The sequence below is a fragment of the Podarcis tiliguerta genome (assembly GCF_965153285.1).
Source record: "Podarcis tiliguerta genome assembly, chromosome: 16".
Classification (NCBI taxonomy): Eukaryota; Metazoa; Chordata; class Lepidosauria; order Squamata; family Lacertidae; genus Podarcis; species Podarcis tiliguerta.
In genome coordinates, this window is record NC_139549.1 from 22609708 (window position 1) to 22628792 (window position 19085).

The window sequence follows — 19085 nt, forward strand, 5'->3', positions numbered from 1 at the left end:
CATTTACACCTCGCCTTATAACGTCAGAGGCCTGAAGCACCTCAGCTGGATAGAGAGTCAGAATTTTAATTTAAGTAAGGACTACCTGGCTTCCCACTGGTCGGGTGGAGATTCAGATATCACACGTCCCAGAGCATCCAAAACCGGTGGAGGCCTCTGTTCAAGAGAAACAGGCATTCCGTCAGAAAACCCAGCAAAGGAGCTTTTAAAAGCTGAACACGGTCAAAATCCAGGTGCAAAACAAATAATGGGGAGGGAAGGGGCAGGGACAGAAGCACACCATGCTAGACTTAAGTTTCTCTATAAGACCAAGGCGTGGGGAACCTGTGGCCCTGTAGATGTGGCTGGACTCTGACTCAAGAGCTACCAGCCATGGTGTCAAGGGCAGCACACCTCTTGAGTACTGGATGATGGGAATCACAAGTGGGGAGAGCGCTGTTGTGCTTGGATCCTGCTTGCAGGCTTCCCATTGGGGCATCTGGTTGGCCACTGGGAGAACAGGATGCTAGACTGGATGGGCATTTGATCCAGCAGCCAGTTTCTTGCTGTGTTCTGTTGTGCTTTATTCCACAATGCTTTAAACAGTATTGGTCTCCCCACACCTGGTGCTTGAACTACTATATTGCTTTATGTTCACCATTTGTCAGGTAACCGTGTCTGGAGAGCTGTCCCATTGGGGCATCTGATTGGCCAGTGGAGGCTTGACTAGGTTGACCTTTGGCCTGACCCAGCAGGCTCTTCTTATCCTCATTATCACAGAACAAGGACACTGAAGGGCCTGAAAGACCTTCTTTGGCTCCCAGTACGTTTCCAAGCACAATTCAAAGTGTTGGTGCTGACCTTTAAAGCCCTAAACGGCCTCGGTCCAGTATACCTGAAGGAGCATCTCCTCCCCCATCGTTCAGCCTGGACATTGAGGTCCAGCTCGGAGGGCCTTCTGGCGGTTCCCTCACTGCGAGAAGTGAGGTTGCAGGGAACCAGGCGGAGGGCCTTCTCGGTGGTGGCGCCCGCCCTGTGGAACGCCCTTCCACCAGATGTCAAGGAAATAAACAACTATCTGACTTTTAGAAGACATCTGAAGACAGCCTTGTTTCGGGAAGTTTTTAATATCTGGTGTTTTATCGTGTTTTTAATATTCTGTTGGGAGCTGCCCAGAGTGGCTGGGGAAACACAGCCAGATGGGCAGGGTATGTATGTATGTATGTATGTATGTATATATAAATAAAACCACTACTACTACTACTACTACTACTACTACTACTACTACAGGGACGCGGGTGGCGCTGTGGGTTAAACCAGAGCCTAGGACTTGCCGATCAGAAGGTTGGCGGTTCGAATCCCCGTGACAGGGTGAGCTCCCGCTGCTCGGTCCCTGCTCCTGCCAACCTAGCAGTTCGAAAGCACGTCAAAGTGCAAGTAGATAAATAGGTACCGCTCCAGTGGGAAGGTAAACGGCATTTCCGTGCGCTGCTCTGGTTCGCCAGAAGCAGCTTAGTCATGTTGGCCACATGACCCTGAAGCTGTATGCCAGCTCCCTCGGCTAGTAAAGCAACCCCAGAGTTGGCCACGACTGGACCTAATGGTCAGGGGTCCCTTTACCTTTACTACTAGTACATTGCTGCCAGGTGAAAGCATGCAAGGATAGTACACAGGAATGTAGTTTGGGAGGAGGAGAGGTGTGGCCTAGGGAGGGTCCCGAGGACTGGATACACAGACACCTAGAGGTCTCAGTGCCAGAGCCTCTGGGCCAGAGGTTCCCCCCCACTCTTGCTCTAGACCTCCCCCCAGTCCCTCCTCACGAATGGCTTACATAGAGTTTCTCCTGATAGATCTCCATCAGTTTGGTCATGACGTCCCTCGTCTGGCTTCGATACTGCTCAACGCTCTTGGAAAGGGCCTCAGCACCAGCCTGGCGCACGGCTTCCTCATAGTGGATGACATCTTTAATGAGGACTGAACAAATGTCAGGCTGCAACTCCAGACCCATCGACTCCCAAAGCCTGTAAGAGACGAAAGCCAAAGGTCATCCTCCGGGTATCGAAGATCCACCCCGGTCTCGTATCAGGCAGCAACGAGGGGAGTTTTCAGCAGGTAGCGCATTCTACAACCAAGCTGCGACCACTGAAAAAGCCTGCCTCTGCAACAAGGTGGGTCAATAACTGTTAGGGCCCTGGCAAGACTTAGAAGGGTTCCATTTGTTAGGCAATACTCTGCAGAGGCAGTTTCCTATGTCCATTAGTAAAAGCACTTTCTCAGGTCCTAGCAGAGAAGCATCATCTGACATTTGAGCAATGAGCCTCTGGTGCAAAAAAGAGCATCTCTTTGGTGGGCCAGCAAATTCTCACCTCTGGGCCAGCGTCCTGATTGCTTCCTCCTTGTCGAAATTCACCACCCAGAGACGGCGCAAAAGGTTCATCCCATTCTTCTCATCGCTGTCCGGCGTTGGCAGCACCAACTGCAGCTCCATCAAGCCCTGAAGATCAGAACAGGACAAGTCAGTAGAAAAAGCCTTCCTCCCCAACCTCCTTGTATTCCAAAACTGCCATGAGAAGTGACGTCCTCTTTCCAGCATGCATTAAGGCTGTTCAGGTATTACTTTGCAGGCACACGCTTGCAGCAAGATTGGGAGGGCGTGCTGCGTTCCGAGGGCCAGGCATGAAGGCCCAGAGGGCCACATTAGGCCCCCAGGCCTGGGATTCCCTAACACAGCTCTACAAACTTATCTTCCTCCAGTGGTGGATGGGAAGCCACCCATCCCCCCCCTTCTCCTCCCCTGTGCTGGCTGGAAAGAGATCCCGACTGACCCGGAGGGCTGCATCTCGGACATTCATGCACGGGGACTGAAGGGCTTGGAGTAACACATCCACTTCTTCCTGTTCTGCATAGGCACAGCCGTCCTCTCCACTGCTGCTGGCACACAGGGCAGTCAGGGCGTTGGAAGCCAAGACCTGACAAGAGGCAAGAGAACTTAAAATCAGACAGCGAAGGAATGTAATTGTTGCCATACAAATTCATAGGCCACCAAAGGGGTACAAAAAGAACATTAAAACACACTCTGAAAGAAATAAAAACTGATTCAACCAACTAAAAACCATGGAACTAGCCATAATAATAATAATAATAATAATAATTTTTTATTTATATCCTGCCCTCCCCAGCCGAAGCCGGGCTCAGGGCGGCTAACAACAATAAAACAAGACAACATTTTAAAATCATTTCATTAAAAACCAAAACAACAACAAAGCAATTTCATCAGATATAAAATTGATATTCCATGAATGGCCGGGTTGCACCCTCAAGGGAAAGCACAAATGTTTTCAGCAGACACCTAAATATAATCTCGTTAATGGCACCAAACTGGAAAATCCATGAGTGAATCAATCAATTGCATTTATAAACCATCTTTCCTCCAAGGAGATCAAGGTGGCATCCATAGTTCTTCCCCTCTTAATTTTATCCCCACAATAACCCTGTGAGACAGGTTAGGGCTGAGAGACAGTGAGCCTCATGGCTGAGTGAGGATTTGCACCCTCGTCTCCCAAATCCTTATCCAGCACTCTAACCACTGTGCCACACCAGCTCCCATGTACTCAGGCACTGCATAACATATTAATACAGGCACTGTACAGTTAACATTAGAAGTATGGGAGCTGAATACAGGTTTAACAGGACCAACAAAGACCAGATAAAAAGAGCTACGGGAGCTCTGCTTCTGGCCTGCAAGCTACTGCTGTACTAAAATAGGTGGCCAGCTCACCTGTAAGCGTGGGGAGCCTGTCCCGATCACTTTACTCAGGAGCCGCAGCATCTCTGTGCGAGGCAGTAACTCAGGTCCGTTCTGACAGGTGACCGGGGGAAAGAGGGGCAAAGGAGAAATGCAAACACGTGTCATTTAAAAAAAGGCAACTGCCCAACCAACAATGAATAATCATCCTCATCATGCAATGAAGCTGGGGGATTTGGAATGGCTTCCAGCAGGTGAGCATTCCGTATTTTATGTACTTAACAAACTTTACATACCAGTCGATTTACTAAGTTGCTGTTATTATTTACATTTACCGTATTTTCCCGTCTATAAGACACCCCCATGTATAAGACAGCCCCTATTTTGGGGGACTCAGATTTAAGAAAATGGGGGAGATGTATCTGTGTGTAAGACACCCCCTTTTGACATTATTTTTTTTGGGGGGGGGACCGCGGATTACACACAGAAAAATACAGTATATGTTGCTTTTTCAAAGCGGCTTGCAACAGAACAAAATGTGAATCGATACATCGTTAAAATAGTGACCGAATACTAAAATGTAACACCCATATCCAGGAAATACAGTGGTACCTTGGTTCTTGAATTGCTTGGCTCCCAAACGCTGCAAACCCAGAACTGTTCTGGTTTGCTAACATTTTGCGGAAGCCCAACATCCGACGCGGCTTCTGCTCGCCTGCAGGAATCTCCTGCAGCCAATCAGAAGCCGCGCCTTGGTTTTTGAACGGTTTCAGGAGTTGAACCGACTCCCGGAAAGGATTAAGTTCGAGAACCAAGGTACCACTGTAACTCTGTTCTGTTGCATTAATATTACAACTTTTTAAATTCATGTTGAAGTACTTCCTGTTCTTCTATGGCTACAAGCTGTTGTATGTTGCATCTGGGCTCAGGCGAGGGAGATGGCTCTCAAGACAAAGAGGCAGAGGAGGGATGTGATGAGAAAAAGAAGAGAAGGGAAGTATCTCAACACTTGCATCAGCTTTGTTCAGCTGTGCATTTTGAGCTTTGTTTGAACCTCCTGGGGGGGGGGTAGGGCACATCTGTCTGCCACCAAGTAAAAATGGCAGCTTGCTTTCTGAAGATGATGCAACCCCATGGAAAACACTGACCTCGTCCACCAGCAAACTCTGGCTGCTGGCAGATGATCTCAGCTGAGCATGGACCGTGATCGTCTGCAGAGCCTTGACCAAGAGCTCCTCCTTCTCTTCACTGTCGTTGGGAGTCTCCAGCAGCACCATTTTGAGGAGAGGGAAGACTAAGGAAAAGGCTGGGGCCGTTAATGGCACGGGACCTGCAACAGGCAGAAAAGAAGAAGGGAGATACAGACGCAGAAGGACATGCCCATACAGGCCAACGCCAGCCATTGACAGAATAAATCTGCTGAAATCAATGGGCATGGCTGACTTGTTGGGAGTGCAACAGTAGTGATCATTCAGTTCATAACTTAAAGAGTTAATTCTGTTCTCAGTAGAGAGCCAGTGTGGTGTAGTGGTTAAGAGCGGTAGACTCGTAATCTGGGGAACCGGGTTCGCTTCCCCGCTCCTCCACACGCAGCTGCTGGGTGACCTTGGGCTAGTCACACTTCTCTGAAGTCTCTCAGCCTCACTCACCTCACAGAGTGTTTGTTGTGGGGGAGGAAGGGAAAGGAGAATATTAGCCGCTTTGAGACTCCTTCGGGTAGTGATAAAGCGGGATATCAAATCCAAACTCCTCTTCTTCTTCTTCGAGTCAGCTGCTCGGGGAGGAGCGAGGAGGCACTGCTTAGCAACCAAATCAGGTGGAAAAAATCCGAAGCGGGTCCTCACCTGCCTCTCCCTTGCTCATCCGGACAGGCACAGTGTGCGTGTGCAACAAATTCACCACTCTGGTCACAGCAGTGGGCAGGTCCTCTTGGCACCAGGATTCGTCCAAAACACACTCAGGCTTTATCATCCTCAAGGTCACGTGACTCACTACAGTACCTGGGGAAAGGGGTGAAGGGAGGTCTAAGTCCAGCACCAAAATTGAGGAGGGGGGAAGGCACCCTGGCTGGCTACCCCAATCTACGTTTGTTTGTATTTTTGCAGATTTATGCTACAAAAGCTTAACTTATCTGGGTATTCCCCCATCATAGAGATAGATAGACAGACAGACAGAAAGAAAGACAGACAGACAGATAGATAGCTAGCTACAGATAGATAGATCGATATAGATAGATAGATAGATAGATAGATAGATAGATAGATAGATAGATAGATAGATACAGACAGACAGACAGATGATAGATAGATAGATAGATAGATAGATAGATAGATAGATAGATAGATAGATGATATAAACACGCACAAAGCAGAACACTAACCAAAAGTCTTCAACCGATCAGGCATCACACAGGATGCCAAAGAAAGGAAAGGGGTCTTAATCCTTGGAGCCGCCAGAGGGGACTTCAGCAGAGGCAGGAAGAAGCCTATGAGACTGGGGATGTACTGGGAGAGACCAGGGGGGTTCCTCTTTAGAACAGCATCCAGGAGACCCAGCATTGATTCCAGTTCATTGTCAAGCTGCAATAGAACACTGCGGTGGTTACTGGCGAAAGGCAATCTTGAAAGAAGCAGCCAAGCTTTGGACTAACACACCCACACACCCATAAGCACAATCCTTTCTCTGTATTTTCTTCCTTTATCAATATTCTCAGCACAGTAAGAGGGGGGAAAGGGACTTGCTGACCCAGAAACAGATGGCATGGCAATACTGAACCACAGCAGCAGCAGCAGCTGGTGACCAGTGGATATGGTGGGGCAGTTGATCTGCTAATGGGAGATGGAGGGGGTGGTCTTTAGAGACAGAGTCAAGAGGGTCCTCAGAGGCAACAGGTAACAAATTGTTGACATATGCTCTGCTGCGGGCTAGGCTAGCCTCTTTTGTGTGATCCAGTCCACGTTATTTTTTAAATTAAATTAAATTAAATTTATTAAAACAACAACAACAACCAGCCAGGAAGCAAACATTGCCCTTGAGTGTGGAAATGTGCCAGTTCAGGCCCTATTCTTGCTTGTAATTTCAAGGTCTCTCCCTAGCCCCTCTCATCTCAATGCCGGAGGGGAGAAATCTCATGTGCTCAGATCCTGCTTGTGGGTTTCCCATGTTACCAGAATTTTTATAAAGGTGGTGGTGGGGTTTTGTTTCCAGTTAAACGGGACACTGCACCCCCAGACCACCACCACCCAAATCGACACCATTCCAACTTCATTTTACTCAGGGAAAAGATGGCTACCAAAGGAGGGGGACTTGGGAAACTGGTAAAAGACAGCCATAATCCCTGAAACCCGGGATCACGTACACAGCAGCCTCTTACATAAGAGATAATCACTGGCATCCTGGCAAATGGGTGCCAGACAGGTAGTCATCCTGTGGACAATAGCAAACCATCCAGGTTCTGGGTCAGGACAAAGAAGTGTGATTACCTGAACAGGGAAAAGCAGGAACTTGTAAATACTTCCATTGTTATCACTTGATGGGTGTAAAGTGGAGGGCAAGGGAGGGTTGGGGGCAAGAAAACCCCTCCCCCTTTGTGACATATGTATGATGTATCTGTGATGCGTGCATGAAGCTTCACCAAAGGGGTTTGTGGGAAAAGGAGAAGCTTATAAAAGAAGGGGCATCCTTTTGTTCGGTGCTTCTTCCATGTGGTGGGTAGAAGTCCTGTTGCAACAGTCTTTTGAATAAAGATCAGGCCTACAGGCTGCTGTTTGGCTCCTATATACACTGAGGTCCAGCGCCGAGGGCCTTCTGGCGGTTCCCTCGCTGCGAGAAGCCAAGTTACAGGGAACCAGGCAGAGGGCCTTCTCGGTAGTGGCACCCGCCCTGTGGAATGCCCTCCCATCAGATGTCAAGGAGAAGAACAACTACCAGAGTTTTAGAAGTCATCTAAAGGCAGCCCTGTTTAGGGAAGCTTTTAATGTTTGATGTATTACAGTATTTTAATATTTTGTTGGAAGCCACCCAGGGTGGCTGGGGAGACCCAGCCAGATGGTGGGGTATAAATAATAAAAAATTATTATTACTATTACTACTACTACTACTACTACTACTATATTCCTGGCTGGTGTCTTTGTTTGACAATCCAAGGGAGCCCAAGGATTTTCCTGTAACACCCACAGGTATCTGGCTGGCCACTGCGAGAACACGCTGGGCCCGTGGCCTGATCCAGCAGGTTCCTCTTACATTCTTAACATTAGGCCCAGCTATAGCTTACCTCTTTCATCTGCTTCCTGGTCTGAGATTCCTTTTCCAGCTGGGCATTCAGCATTTCCTTCTGTTTGCTGGTTAGCTGGATCTCCTCCTTTATCCCCTTCTTCTTCTTAATCTCCTGCAGAAGAGAAAACCGTCTTTTTGGTTATAACGGGGAAGCGGGCGGCAGCATTCCCTCCAAAGGAAGCAGCTTCAGCAGTTCAAAGACAATGAACAACATGATGGGAGAGAAAATGAGAGTGAATTGGGAGTTGTGCCCAGAGACAGACAAGCTCAGGATGACAGCAGCAAGAAAGAAAGAAAACACCTATCTCTATGCAATCTGATTTAGTTTATCACAGGTTGCTCATCAAATGCTACCAAAAAAGGTCTTGATGCAACTTAAAACTATTCAGTCTTCTTTTCATCTTCATTTTCTTTCCCCTTCTCTCCCAGAAACTCAGGGAGCTTTACATGGGATGCTTTCCCTGAGAGGTGGCTCATCAGGCTGAGAAAAGGTGAGTGTTCAAAAAAAAACAACAATCCCTGCAGAACTGAGTGAAGATCAGAAATCCAACTTTCCTCCAGTCCATGCCTGAGTCATTTAGGGCTTTAATAATAATACAGTGGTACCTGGGGTTAAGTACTTAATTCGTTCCGGAGGTCCATTCTTAACCTGAAACTGTTCTTAACCTGAAGCACCACTTTAGCTAATGGGGCCTCCCGCTGCGCCGGAGCACGATTTCTGTTCTCATCCTGAAGCAAAGTTCTTAACCGGAGGTACTACTTCTGGGTTAGCGGAGTCTGTAACCTGAAGCGTCTGTAACCCGAAGCGTATGTAACCCAAGGTACCACTGTAGAGTCGTACCTTGGTTCCCGAATGTAATCCATTCAAGGAGTCCACTTGACTTCTGAAATATTTGAAAGCCATGGCGCGGCTTCCGATCGTCTGCAGGAGCTTCCTGCACTCAAGTGAAAGCTGCGTCGGATGTTCGGCTTCCAAAAAACGTTAAAAAACCGGAACACTTATTTCCAGGTTTTTGGCATTCAGAAGCCAAAATGTAGGAATACCAAGGCGTTTGAGAACCAAGGTACGAATGTAATATAGAAGAAGAAGAAGAAGAAGAAGAAGAAGAAGAAGAAGAAGAAGAAGAAGAAGCAGCAGCAGCAGCAGCAGCAGCAGCTGCACTCTGGGCAGCTTACAACATGTATAAAAACATAATAAAATTTCAAACGTTAACAAACATTAAATGCAAAGGGGAGCAACCAGTCCAGTTGCTTTAAAACAGAGCTTATATTAGACCTAAATATGGTATTATCCACCATGCAAGACCTCACCTCCTTCAGCTCCAGTTCAATGATCTGCTCCTTGAAAGAATAAGCTTTGTTTTCTCTCTTCATGTTGGCCTTTTTCAGGCTGTCTTGCTGAGCACTGAAGACAGCAAAGGAGAGAGAGAGAGATTAGCACAATCCAGTGAAATCATCTCAGGTTATCAGCTTCAATTACAGCTACCACAAAAGAACAGAAAACATTTAATATTTGTTATTTATTTAAACAAAAATTGTATACGGTTTGATCGTGATAAAGACCACTCTAAGCATTTTACACAAACTATATATATCTCTCTATATATATGACAGCTAAAGAGATTTTAAAAACTTATGAAAATCAACAATAAGGGGAAAAGATTCAGACACATGTAACTTCTACATGTTTGGACAGGCTTGCCTAAGAAGACGTTTTAAGCAGGCACCAAAAAAGTACAGCAAAGGTGCATGCCTGATGTCAATATGCAGGGAGTTCTGAAGTTTAAGCATTGCTACACTAAAAGATTGATTTCTTACAAGTGCAGAACGAGTATCATGTTTCACTTGTAACAGTGCCAGTTCCACAGATCAAAGCGCTTTAGATAGTGGTGGTTTGTTATGCCACACACATTTCAAGGGGACGGGTCATCGCTTAGTGCTGTGTGTACAAAAGGTCCATAGGTTAGTGGCATATATGTATTGATTAAAGAGATTTTTTTTCTCCTAAAAGTGCTTTGGAAACCTGTAATGGCCTGTCAAAAATAAGGAGGGCTGTAGCTCAATGGCAAAACATCTGCTTTGCATGCAGAAGATTTCCAGGTTCAATTCCTGGTATCTCCAGGTAGGGTCTAGAACGGGAGAGCCGCTGCCAGTCAGTGTAGACAACACTGAGCTAGATGGACCAATGGCCTGGCTCAGTATAAGGCAGCTTCCTGTATCCAAGTGCTCGTCCTCACCTGTGCAAGATGGACTTGTCATACAGTTCCCCTTCAGGCGTCTTCATGATAGCAAACTCCTCCTGGGTCACAAGACACAGAGCTGGGTTTTCTAGAAAGGCAGAGATGGTGCTGATGACCTGAGGGAGGACTTGGCTGGGAGAGAGGGCAGAGAGCAGACCCACTGCATTCAGGGACGACTGTGAAACAAGGAAGGGGAGGGGAAACAGCCACTTGTCAAGGATTGCAGCAGAGTGTTCAGAGTGGACCAGGTGTGGGGAGAGCCTTGGGCCCCAGACCACATACAGCCCTCTAAACCTCTCTGGCAGGCCCTCTGCACCCACCTTGAGTAGCTTTGCCTGTCTGGAATGTGCCCTTGAACTCAGATTATGCCTCCTGCTGGGGGTGGGGTGGAAAAACTAGCTTACTGTTCTGCCTACCTTTGCCTCTAGCCCCCGCCCCCCCCCCCAATGTAGGATGTAGCCCTTGAAAGGAAGCCAAGAAGGCAATGGAAAAAGTTCCCCCACCTCTGGAGAGTTGGCAGTACCAAAACTAAGTGGACCACAGTTTGTGTTGACTATGGCAGCTTCATCATCTATTGGGCCAGGATGCCCTTGAAAACCTCTGCAGAAGAATCAAACCCAGTCACCTTATTCATGGGGCTCTGGGTGACAATCCGGTCAAAGATCTTTTCCAGGTACTTGGCGATGAAATCGACAGGGTCCAGTTTCATCTTGATCAGGAGGGCTGTCCAAAGGCCAGACTGCCCTGTTACTGAAAGGCAGATACAAGGAAGGAGGGAGGGAGAGACTTACAAGAGGCACAACAGACCCTACTTCCGTCACATACCCAACTAGTAAAATATATAATTAAATTTTCTGTTTTACATTTTAAAATACTAATTTTAAAATCCTCAAAATATCAAGGATTTCCCTTATTCTCTTTCCATGGTTCAATTTGCATATCATATATCCCTGCATATTTTTACAAAAACTAAACCATTCAGTATTCCGTTATTGCATCCATCAAAACTTATTTACACTGTTGAATGTATCTTAATGCTGCCAACGTTTTCATGTGTAAACAATTTCCCCCCATATATTCAACAAACGTTTTCCAATCTTTTCTAAAGTATGTTCTTCTTGTTCTCTTATTCTATATGCTAACTCTGCAAGCTGCACATATTCTGTCAGCTTAAGTTGCCATTTTTCTTTAGTTGGGACCTCGCTCATTTTCCATTTGGGGGCTAACCAAACACGGACCACAGTAGTAGCATACATAAATAACCTTTTTTGACACCTGGGAATTTCAGTCTGAATTATCCCCAAGGAAAAGGATTCTGGGTTTTTTTGGAAAAGACCTCCTAAATGTTTTTTTTCAGTTCATTATGGATTACTTCCCAATACTCTTTTACCCTTTTACAAGTCCACCACATGTGAAAAAAAGTTCCCTCCACCTCTTTGCATCTCCAGCACTTACCTGATTCAGTCTTATTATACATCTTAGCAAGCCTAAAGGTAAATAGTAAAGGGGACCCTGACCATTAGGTCCAGTCGTGGCCGACTCTGGGGTTGCAGTGCTCATCTTGCATTACTGGCTGAGGGAGCCGGCGTGCAGCTTCCGGGTCATGTGGCCAGCATGACTAAGCCACTTCTGGCGAACCAGAGCAGCGCACAGAAATGCCGTTTACCTTCCCGCCAGAGTGGTACCTATTTATCTACTTGCACTCTGACGTGCTTTCGAATTGCTAGGTTGGCAGGAGCAGGGACCGAGCAATGGGAGCTCACCCTGTCGCGGGGATTTGAACCACCGACCTTCTGATCAGCAAGCCCTAGGCTCTGTGGTTTAACCCACAGCACCAGCCGCATCCCCTCTTAGTAAGCCTACTCAGAGTTAAATACCATCTGTACCATTTTCATGTAGTTCTCCTTCAAAGAACAACATACTGGGAACTTTCCCCTCTCCTACTCACCTAGAGAAGGGTGATTGCTTACTAGCAACATTTCCAAGGCTAACTTTTCCTTCTCCTCTGGATCGCCCTCCAGCCCCGACACACACGAGATCATGCACAGCGTCTCCTGGAGGACACGAGGAGGGATGTAGGTCTTTCCTTGTTCCGACAGCTCTCCTGTCTCGGTGAGCAAGGCCTCGGTGGGCAGTACCTGACAAATCGTGAATATAAATGCAATAGTAAGACAAGTGCTGGAGTGTAGAGAGAGCAATGTCAATCAAAGTCTTGTAGAGTAAAGCACAGTCTGACTTCAGGATCAGGCTAAAAGGCCCATCCAGCCCAGGACCCTGTTCTCATAGTGCCCGGTCGGATGTCTGTGGGAAGCCTGCGATCCGACCTGAGTGCAACAGAAACACTTTCCCCCTCCTGTAGTTCCCATCAACTGGCAACTCCATTGAAGCTCAAAGCAGCTACTTGCAAAGGATAAAGTCAAATCTAAAACATCTTAATTGTACTTAATGGTGGCTAATGGATCTTTTAGATATTTTATGTATTTAATATATCTGGATTATCAATGTTTTATGGATGGTTTTCTTTTTTTCTCTTTTACAGTCTTGTTGTCTAAATTATGCATATAAAGGCTGAATGAATGAATAGCCGATGTCTATGGGAAGTCTGCAAACCAGACCTGATTGCAACAAAAACAATCCCCTCTCTTGCACAATATTGCCAGAGTGTAAGGAAACGCCATTTACCTTCCTGCTGCAGCAGTACCTATTTATCTACTTGCACTGGCATGCTTTCGAACTGCTAGGTTGGCAGGAGCTGGGACAGAGCAATGGGAGCTCACTCTGTCGCGGGGATTCGAACCGCCGACCTTCTGACTGGCAAGCCCAAGAGGCTCAGAGGTTTAGACCACAGCGCCACCCGCATCCCCATGAAGTATGCTCCCTCTAGCAATGGACACAGAATCTAGCCATCGTGGATATTAGCCTTATCCTCCATGAACCTCAGGATGGAGGGCTTTAAAAGGCTGGACCTCGTCCCAAAAGTTGTAGGGACTTTACCTTGTGAGAACTGAGCACTACTTTCAGCTCTTCTAAGAGCCCATAAGCCAACTTGAACCCTCTGGGCAAAGACAGGAGCTTCCTCACAGTCTGCTGGCCGAGCCTTCGGACACCCCATGATCGGCTGAGGAGGACTGCAGCCAGGGCTTTGTGATATTGCCTGGAAAGCAAGAAAAAAGGTAGAGGGGAAGGAGAGAGGGAGAGATAGGAGGGAGGAGAGCCATGTGCCAGGGGCACAGCATCTTCTTTCATGCAGAAGGTCCCATGTTCAATCTAGGGCTGGGAATGTCCCATCAGGAAACCCGGAGAGGCTGCTGCCAGTCAGTGTACACAGTACTGAGCTAGATGGGCCAATGGTCTGATTTGGTATGGGGAGGAGGCAAGCAGTCAACAACAGTGTGATCATGACCCAAAGCGTACCAGCCTTTTGTGCAAAGTTATGGGGGTGCCCTCACCCTCAGAGGAAGGTTCAAGAGTTTGATGATAAGCAAGAGAAGGAGACCAAGCCATACGTACTGGACTTTAGCACCAGGTAGTCGATGCTCATGGTCCAAGAGGAGGCGTTCTGTCAGCTGCAGAACCGTGCACATTGCTGTAGGAGGGGAGGAAAAACACAAAAGGTGTGGAAACCAGCCTTGTTGCATTCACCATCCTTGCAAGTAAATCACAATCCCACAAGCGTAAAGTCATTTCCCCAAGAGAATCACAGCTTTCCTTTCCAAAAAAGCAACTTAACAGCTACAAAAGGTTTGCCTAAGATATTGTCGGCACAATATTCAAATAATTTAAAAACAAAAAAATTAAAAAAGAGGCACTTGGTTGGTTTACATGTATTCTTTTATAGCAGCTTAGTTTTATCGTCATCATAAAGGACTGGATCGTTTGGATCCAATAAGTTTATGAAGAGATTGAGGATTTTTTTGTGATGTTCCAGAATAATATGTTTCATGACAATGTACAACCTTACACTGTGTTTAATTTACCATGATGTTATCAGTATTCCCATATGTTTTCAGTTGATTTTTTTCTTGCTAAAGATATTAACTAAAAAAGACATCTGATCCCAAAGAACAAAGAAACAAGAGAGGCAGAACTGTGCGTATTAAGCCTTTATCAGCAAAGACCTGGGCAACACAATCCATTGTGCAAGTGTACTAAGGAGAGATGCAAAAGTTAGTAGCCCATCTTCTTTGTCCACAAGGCAGACTAACCTGCCTCACGCAGCTTTGCCTACAAGCAGTAGAAGAGGAGAACATACAGTGCCCCAAAGCCCCAAAATACAGAAGCCTGTCCATCTTAGGAAACCCTTTTGCAAAACCGGAGGATGACCCCTTAAAGCAAAGGCATGCAGCTCACCTTCCTCCGATGCAGACTGCAGGAACTTCTCAGAAGTGAAAATCTGCTTTTTCTCATCCAGAACAAGGGGCCAGAAGCCGCTCAGTTTGTTCTCTGAAGAGGAAAAGAAAGAGACTGTGGCCATGTAGATAACAAAAAGAAGAGGAGGCAACCAGCCCTACAGGGACTGCTTACATAAAGAAAGCTATACCCTATTATTTACTATATTTATATACCACTTAGCATGCAAAATCCTAAGTGACTCACTTACAATAAAACTTTATTTTTTCTATTAACACAGTACTATAAACAAAAATAAAAACACACTGATAAAACCGATAAAAAACAAAGGGTTGTATCCAACACTGCACAAACAGCGTTCTGCTTGCATAATGGAATTTCCCCTTTTCCTTCTCCTCTTCCCCTGCCTGCCCCCAAAATCTGCTCCAACCACGGGAGAGGAGAGGGAAGTTCCGTTGTGCAAATGAAACAGTTGTGCTGGATACAACCCAAAACAACTAGTAAAATGAATGAAACACTGCAATGAATCTTACAACCCAGGGCACATGGAATCATAGAATTGGAGAGGACCAATTACTGAGATGCAGGAATCTCAGATGGCTGATCAGCAGCACCACACTTCCATAGACAGGGGGGAAATGGGTGGTGGGAGGGAGAATGGTCTGAGGCCATTGCAATCCAATGAGAGCCAATGTTGGTGTAGTGGTTAGAGTGTTGGCACCACACTCTAGAAGACCAGGGTTCGAATCCCCACTCAGCCATGAAGTTCCCTGGGTGACCTTGGGCCACAGCCACTGCCTGTCAGCCTAAACTACCAACCTCACAGGGTTGTTGTAGGGATTAAATGGTGGCAGGGGAGAGAATTGTGTATGCCACCTTGAGCTCCTTGGAGAAAAAGATGGGAGGAAAATGCAACAACTAACTATATAAATCCACAGGTGCAGAACGCAGGTAAGTGAATCACCACAAATGTCTCTGAGTAATAATTCTGTACCAGATCTTACAACTGTGAAGACAGCAGGGGTGGGCGAGGAAAAAGAGACACCTGAATTATGCAGTTGCGCTAAGATTGTTCATCTGTACCTATTGTTCCTTCACCCCATCAAAAAAGGGAAACTTGTTTCTAAACATCGTAGGACCTTACCTATTTGTGCATCAGCTACCGAGAGCCTACAAATCAGCAAGGCTGCTGCCACGCCTTCCGTCACCAGGGCAACCTGAGTGCTCTGCGCTGCTGCTTTTTCAACCGTCTGCATCAGCAAGGGCAGCAAGTCTACTCCCTGCATAAGTACGTTGCCTGTGGAAGCAGAAAGAGAAGTCAGGGAGGCCTTTCCCCAAAAACCTGCTATCGGAGGGGATTGCCCAGACACAGGAATGGAACTATAAGAGGCTCGTTCTTGCCTTTGAAGGATGCCAGCATGCACTGAAGATATGCATGCCTTACAGCGGAAGTGCAGGTTTTAAGGCTGAAGGCTTTCTTGAACCACTCAACCAGCTTCTTGGGCACTTCGGTGGTGAACCGATTACACCAGAGTGCGAGGACAGAGATGGCGTGCACCAAAGTGCCTTCATGGACTGAGGAGAGAAAAAACGAAAAGAAACTGGGGCAAAGAAAGCAGCCTGTCAATCAACAGTATGCTTTTCACAATCACATTCCAATCACTGAAGTTGACATGTGCCATAAAATAAGACACCTTACCTTCCTGCTGAAGGAAAGGGATGAAAAGTTCTGTTATAGTTCCGCTTACAACTTGGTTTGAAGGCCCAGAAACTGCATGGTGGCTACAGCTGCCAATCCCTAAAAGCAGAAAAACTCCCTTGGTTAGAGCTACATTTCCTTTTGGCATTTCGAAAGCAGGAAAGAAAAATACTCTGTATCTGCAGGAACATATCGAAAAGTCTTTTCTTTTAATTTTCTTTTTCTTTCATTTTCTTTTTGAAGTATGAGATTGTAAATACTTTGTATAAGTGTGTAATTTAAATTAAGAAAGATTATTTAAATTTTTTTTTTAAAGTCTGCTGAATCACACTCATGGCCCATCTTGTCCAACAGCCTGTTTTCACAGTGGCCACCTGGCTGCCTTTGAGAAACCTGTAAGCAAGACCTGAGCACAGGAACACTCTCCCCTCCTTTGATCTCCAGCAACTGGTATTCAGAAGCATTACTGCCTCTAACCACAGAGCCAGAGTATAGTCATCATGGCTAACTTGTAGCCTTATTCTCCTCCATGAATTTGTCCAACCCTCTTTCAAAGCCATCCAAGATGCTGGTCATCACTGCTTCCCATGGGAAGGAGTTCTACAGTTTAACTATGCGTTGTGTGAATAAGTACTTCATCTGTCCTGAATCTTCCAACATTCACTACAACTTTAAGGCAATCCAAGACGTTTTCCCTTACCTGAGAGGACACTGATTTTCTGTGCCACAACTGTTAGCTTTCCCTCGGCACCTGTCAACAAGAATTGTGGGTTAGCCGTAGACCCAAAGTTCGAAAAGACATAAAACCCAAATTTTAATGCTATGGCTGTAGACAATCACATCTCAGCTTAATAGGCCAAGATATTAATGAGCTCTGGGTACCAACAGGAAAAAAACTTTGCCTCTCCCTTCTTCATGCAAACTAGGGCACAAGCCAAGAAACCTGCTGCATAATCAGCGTCCGATTATGTTCAAACCAGGAAATCTTGGGGGTTGGGGGACACCACCAAAAGTGCCCCATTGGAAGGCTTTCCAGGAACCATGAAGAGGCATGAAGTTTCTGAAGCCAGATGTAGAATGGGAATATGCAACTAAGCCTGCTCCCAGCTTTCCCAACCTTGGCCATTCCTCAAATCCCACAACTGAGACACCACAAGCAGAGGTTAGGTGCACTCCGAAACAGGGCAGAGGGCGATATCCAACTAAGGCCATATTCATGCCTTCATTTCTGGGAGCTGTAGTTTGTTCCCCTCCCAGAGCCACAATGCCCAGAGTTCCCTGGGAAAGGCGGACTGGTTGCTAAGCCACTCCGGGAATTGCAGCTCTAGGAGTGAAACAGGGGTTTCCCTGGAAACTCTCAGCACCTACAGTTACCAGGATTCTTTGGGAGAAGCCGTGACTGTTTCAAGTGACACCACTGCAGTTTAAAGGTATGGTGTGAATTTAGCCTAAGTCATACGCAGAGCAGCCCCATTCAAATCTATGAACTTAAGTTACCTGCCCGTCTTTGATGAGTCTACTGTGAGTAGGACTAACACTGCTTATCTCCCAGGCAAGGTGCAAGTGACACAAGAAAAGGGAATGATCAGAGCCACTCACCTCCCAAAATGGCAAACAGGTGTCTCCCAAGTGACTCCACTGTTGATGGGTCGCTGCACTGCCGAGCCAAGTTCTTCAATGCTACAATAGCCTCGTCCATCAGCTGAGAACTGTTGGATTTCAACTGCCCTATAAAATCGAAACACAAACGCTCAAATCTTTGGAGCTGTATGGAAGCTTACAATTATCTTTACTAACAACTGGGGTTGGGAAGAAGAGATATGGACATGATGACTGCAGCCTAGTTCCCCTCTTTGAAAAACAAACACGCCCCAACTTTTAAATTTTCTCTCCACCTATTAAAAATTGGCCCCTGCCAATCATGAGATGCTTGGGTTGCTTACTCAGAGTAATTGTTTCCTTCTCCTTGAAGACTAGCACCCTCTCCTCCCAAAAAGCACCTGCTTGGAATGGCAAACAACCACCAGGCTTCAAGTGCTTCAAACCATTCTCAATTGCTCTACTATAACAAAGCTCCACTCTCAAAACCAGGCATAGGCAAACTCGGCCCTCCAGATGTTCTGGGACTACAACTCCCATCATCCCTAGATAACAGGACCCATGGTCAGGGATGATGGGAACTGTAGTCTCAAAACATCTGGAGGGCTGAGTTTGCCTATGCCTGCAACAGTACAGGACGGCATTGGTAAAAGCAGCAGCAATAGAGGAAAATTTCTGCTGGCCTCTGTAAGCGCAGACAATGGAACTTACCAGCTAGACCTTTCACTATGTCCAGAGCATACTGGCTGAGATCGAGGGTCACAGACGCCAAGAGAGAGGAGATAGCTGAAGACAGGAAGGAGAGAAGTGTGTTAACGTTCATTAGCTTACAGGTTTGCCGGGGACCAATCTCTGAGAGTCCACAACAGCAAGACCTGCTGGATCAAGCCTATGGCCCCATCTAGTCCAGCATCTTGTTCTCTCACCCGGCAGCCACCCAGATGTCCCCAAAAGGAAGCCTGCAAGTGGGACATGAATACAACAAGTATTCATGGTCCGTGCACAAGAACCAAAATAAAGTAACTGGGAACTACAAAAACACTTGAGATGCCGCTTCCTAAAAAATGAGAAACCTGTACCAGGGTGCGAGAGAAATAATCCAGCAAACTGTTAACCCCCTGGTTTTTATCTACTTGCAGAGAATTGTATGTTTGTCTAATACCTACATGGCAAGTTGCTTTTTAATACTGTGAATAAA

General features: G+C 46.4%; 1 protein-coding gene across 1 annotated transcript in view; it reads right to left on the reverse strand.

Moving 5' to 3' along the window:
• GCN1 (GCN1 activator of EIF2AK4) overlaps window positions 1–19085 on the reverse strand; it is a 61458-nt gene that overhangs the window by 32673 nt on the left and 9700 nt on the right. Inside the window, exons 10-31 of the mRNA XM_083417500.1 lie at window positions 18599–18673; window positions 17888–18016; window positions 16989–17039; window positions 16289–16387; window positions 15991–16164; window positions 15734–15886; window positions 14590–14682; window positions 13750–13825; window positions 13234–13393; window positions 12188–12377; window positions 10865–10989; window positions 10237–10415; window positions 9311–9404; window positions 7998–8111; window positions 6105–6303; window positions 5569–5724; window positions 4873–5054; window positions 3758–3838; window positions 2805–2948; window positions 2346–2473; window positions 1811–2000; window positions 86–156 (exon numbers count right to left, since the gene is read on the reverse strand). Of these exons, the coding sequence (XP_083273626.1) occupies window positions 86–156; window positions 1811–2000; window positions 2346–2473; window positions 2805–2948; window positions 3758–3838; window positions 4873–5054; window positions 5569–5724; window positions 6105–6303; window positions 7998–8111; window positions 9311–9404; window positions 10237–10415; window positions 10865–10989; window positions 12188–12377; window positions 13234–13393; window positions 13750–13825; window positions 14590–14682; window positions 15734–15886; window positions 15991–16164; window positions 16289–16387; window positions 16989–17039; window positions 17888–18016; window positions 18599–18673 (2863 nt within the window). The remainder of the gene's footprint in view (window positions 1–85; window positions 157–1810; window positions 2001–2345; window positions 2474–2804; window positions 2949–3757; window positions 3839–4872; window positions 5055–5568; window positions 5725–6104; window positions 6304–7997; window positions 8112–9310; window positions 9405–10236; window positions 10416–10864; window positions 10990–12187; window positions 12378–13233; window positions 13394–13749; window positions 13826–14589; window positions 14683–15733; window positions 15887–15990; window positions 16165–16288; window positions 16388–16988; window positions 17040–17887; window positions 18017–18598; window positions 18674–19085) is intronic.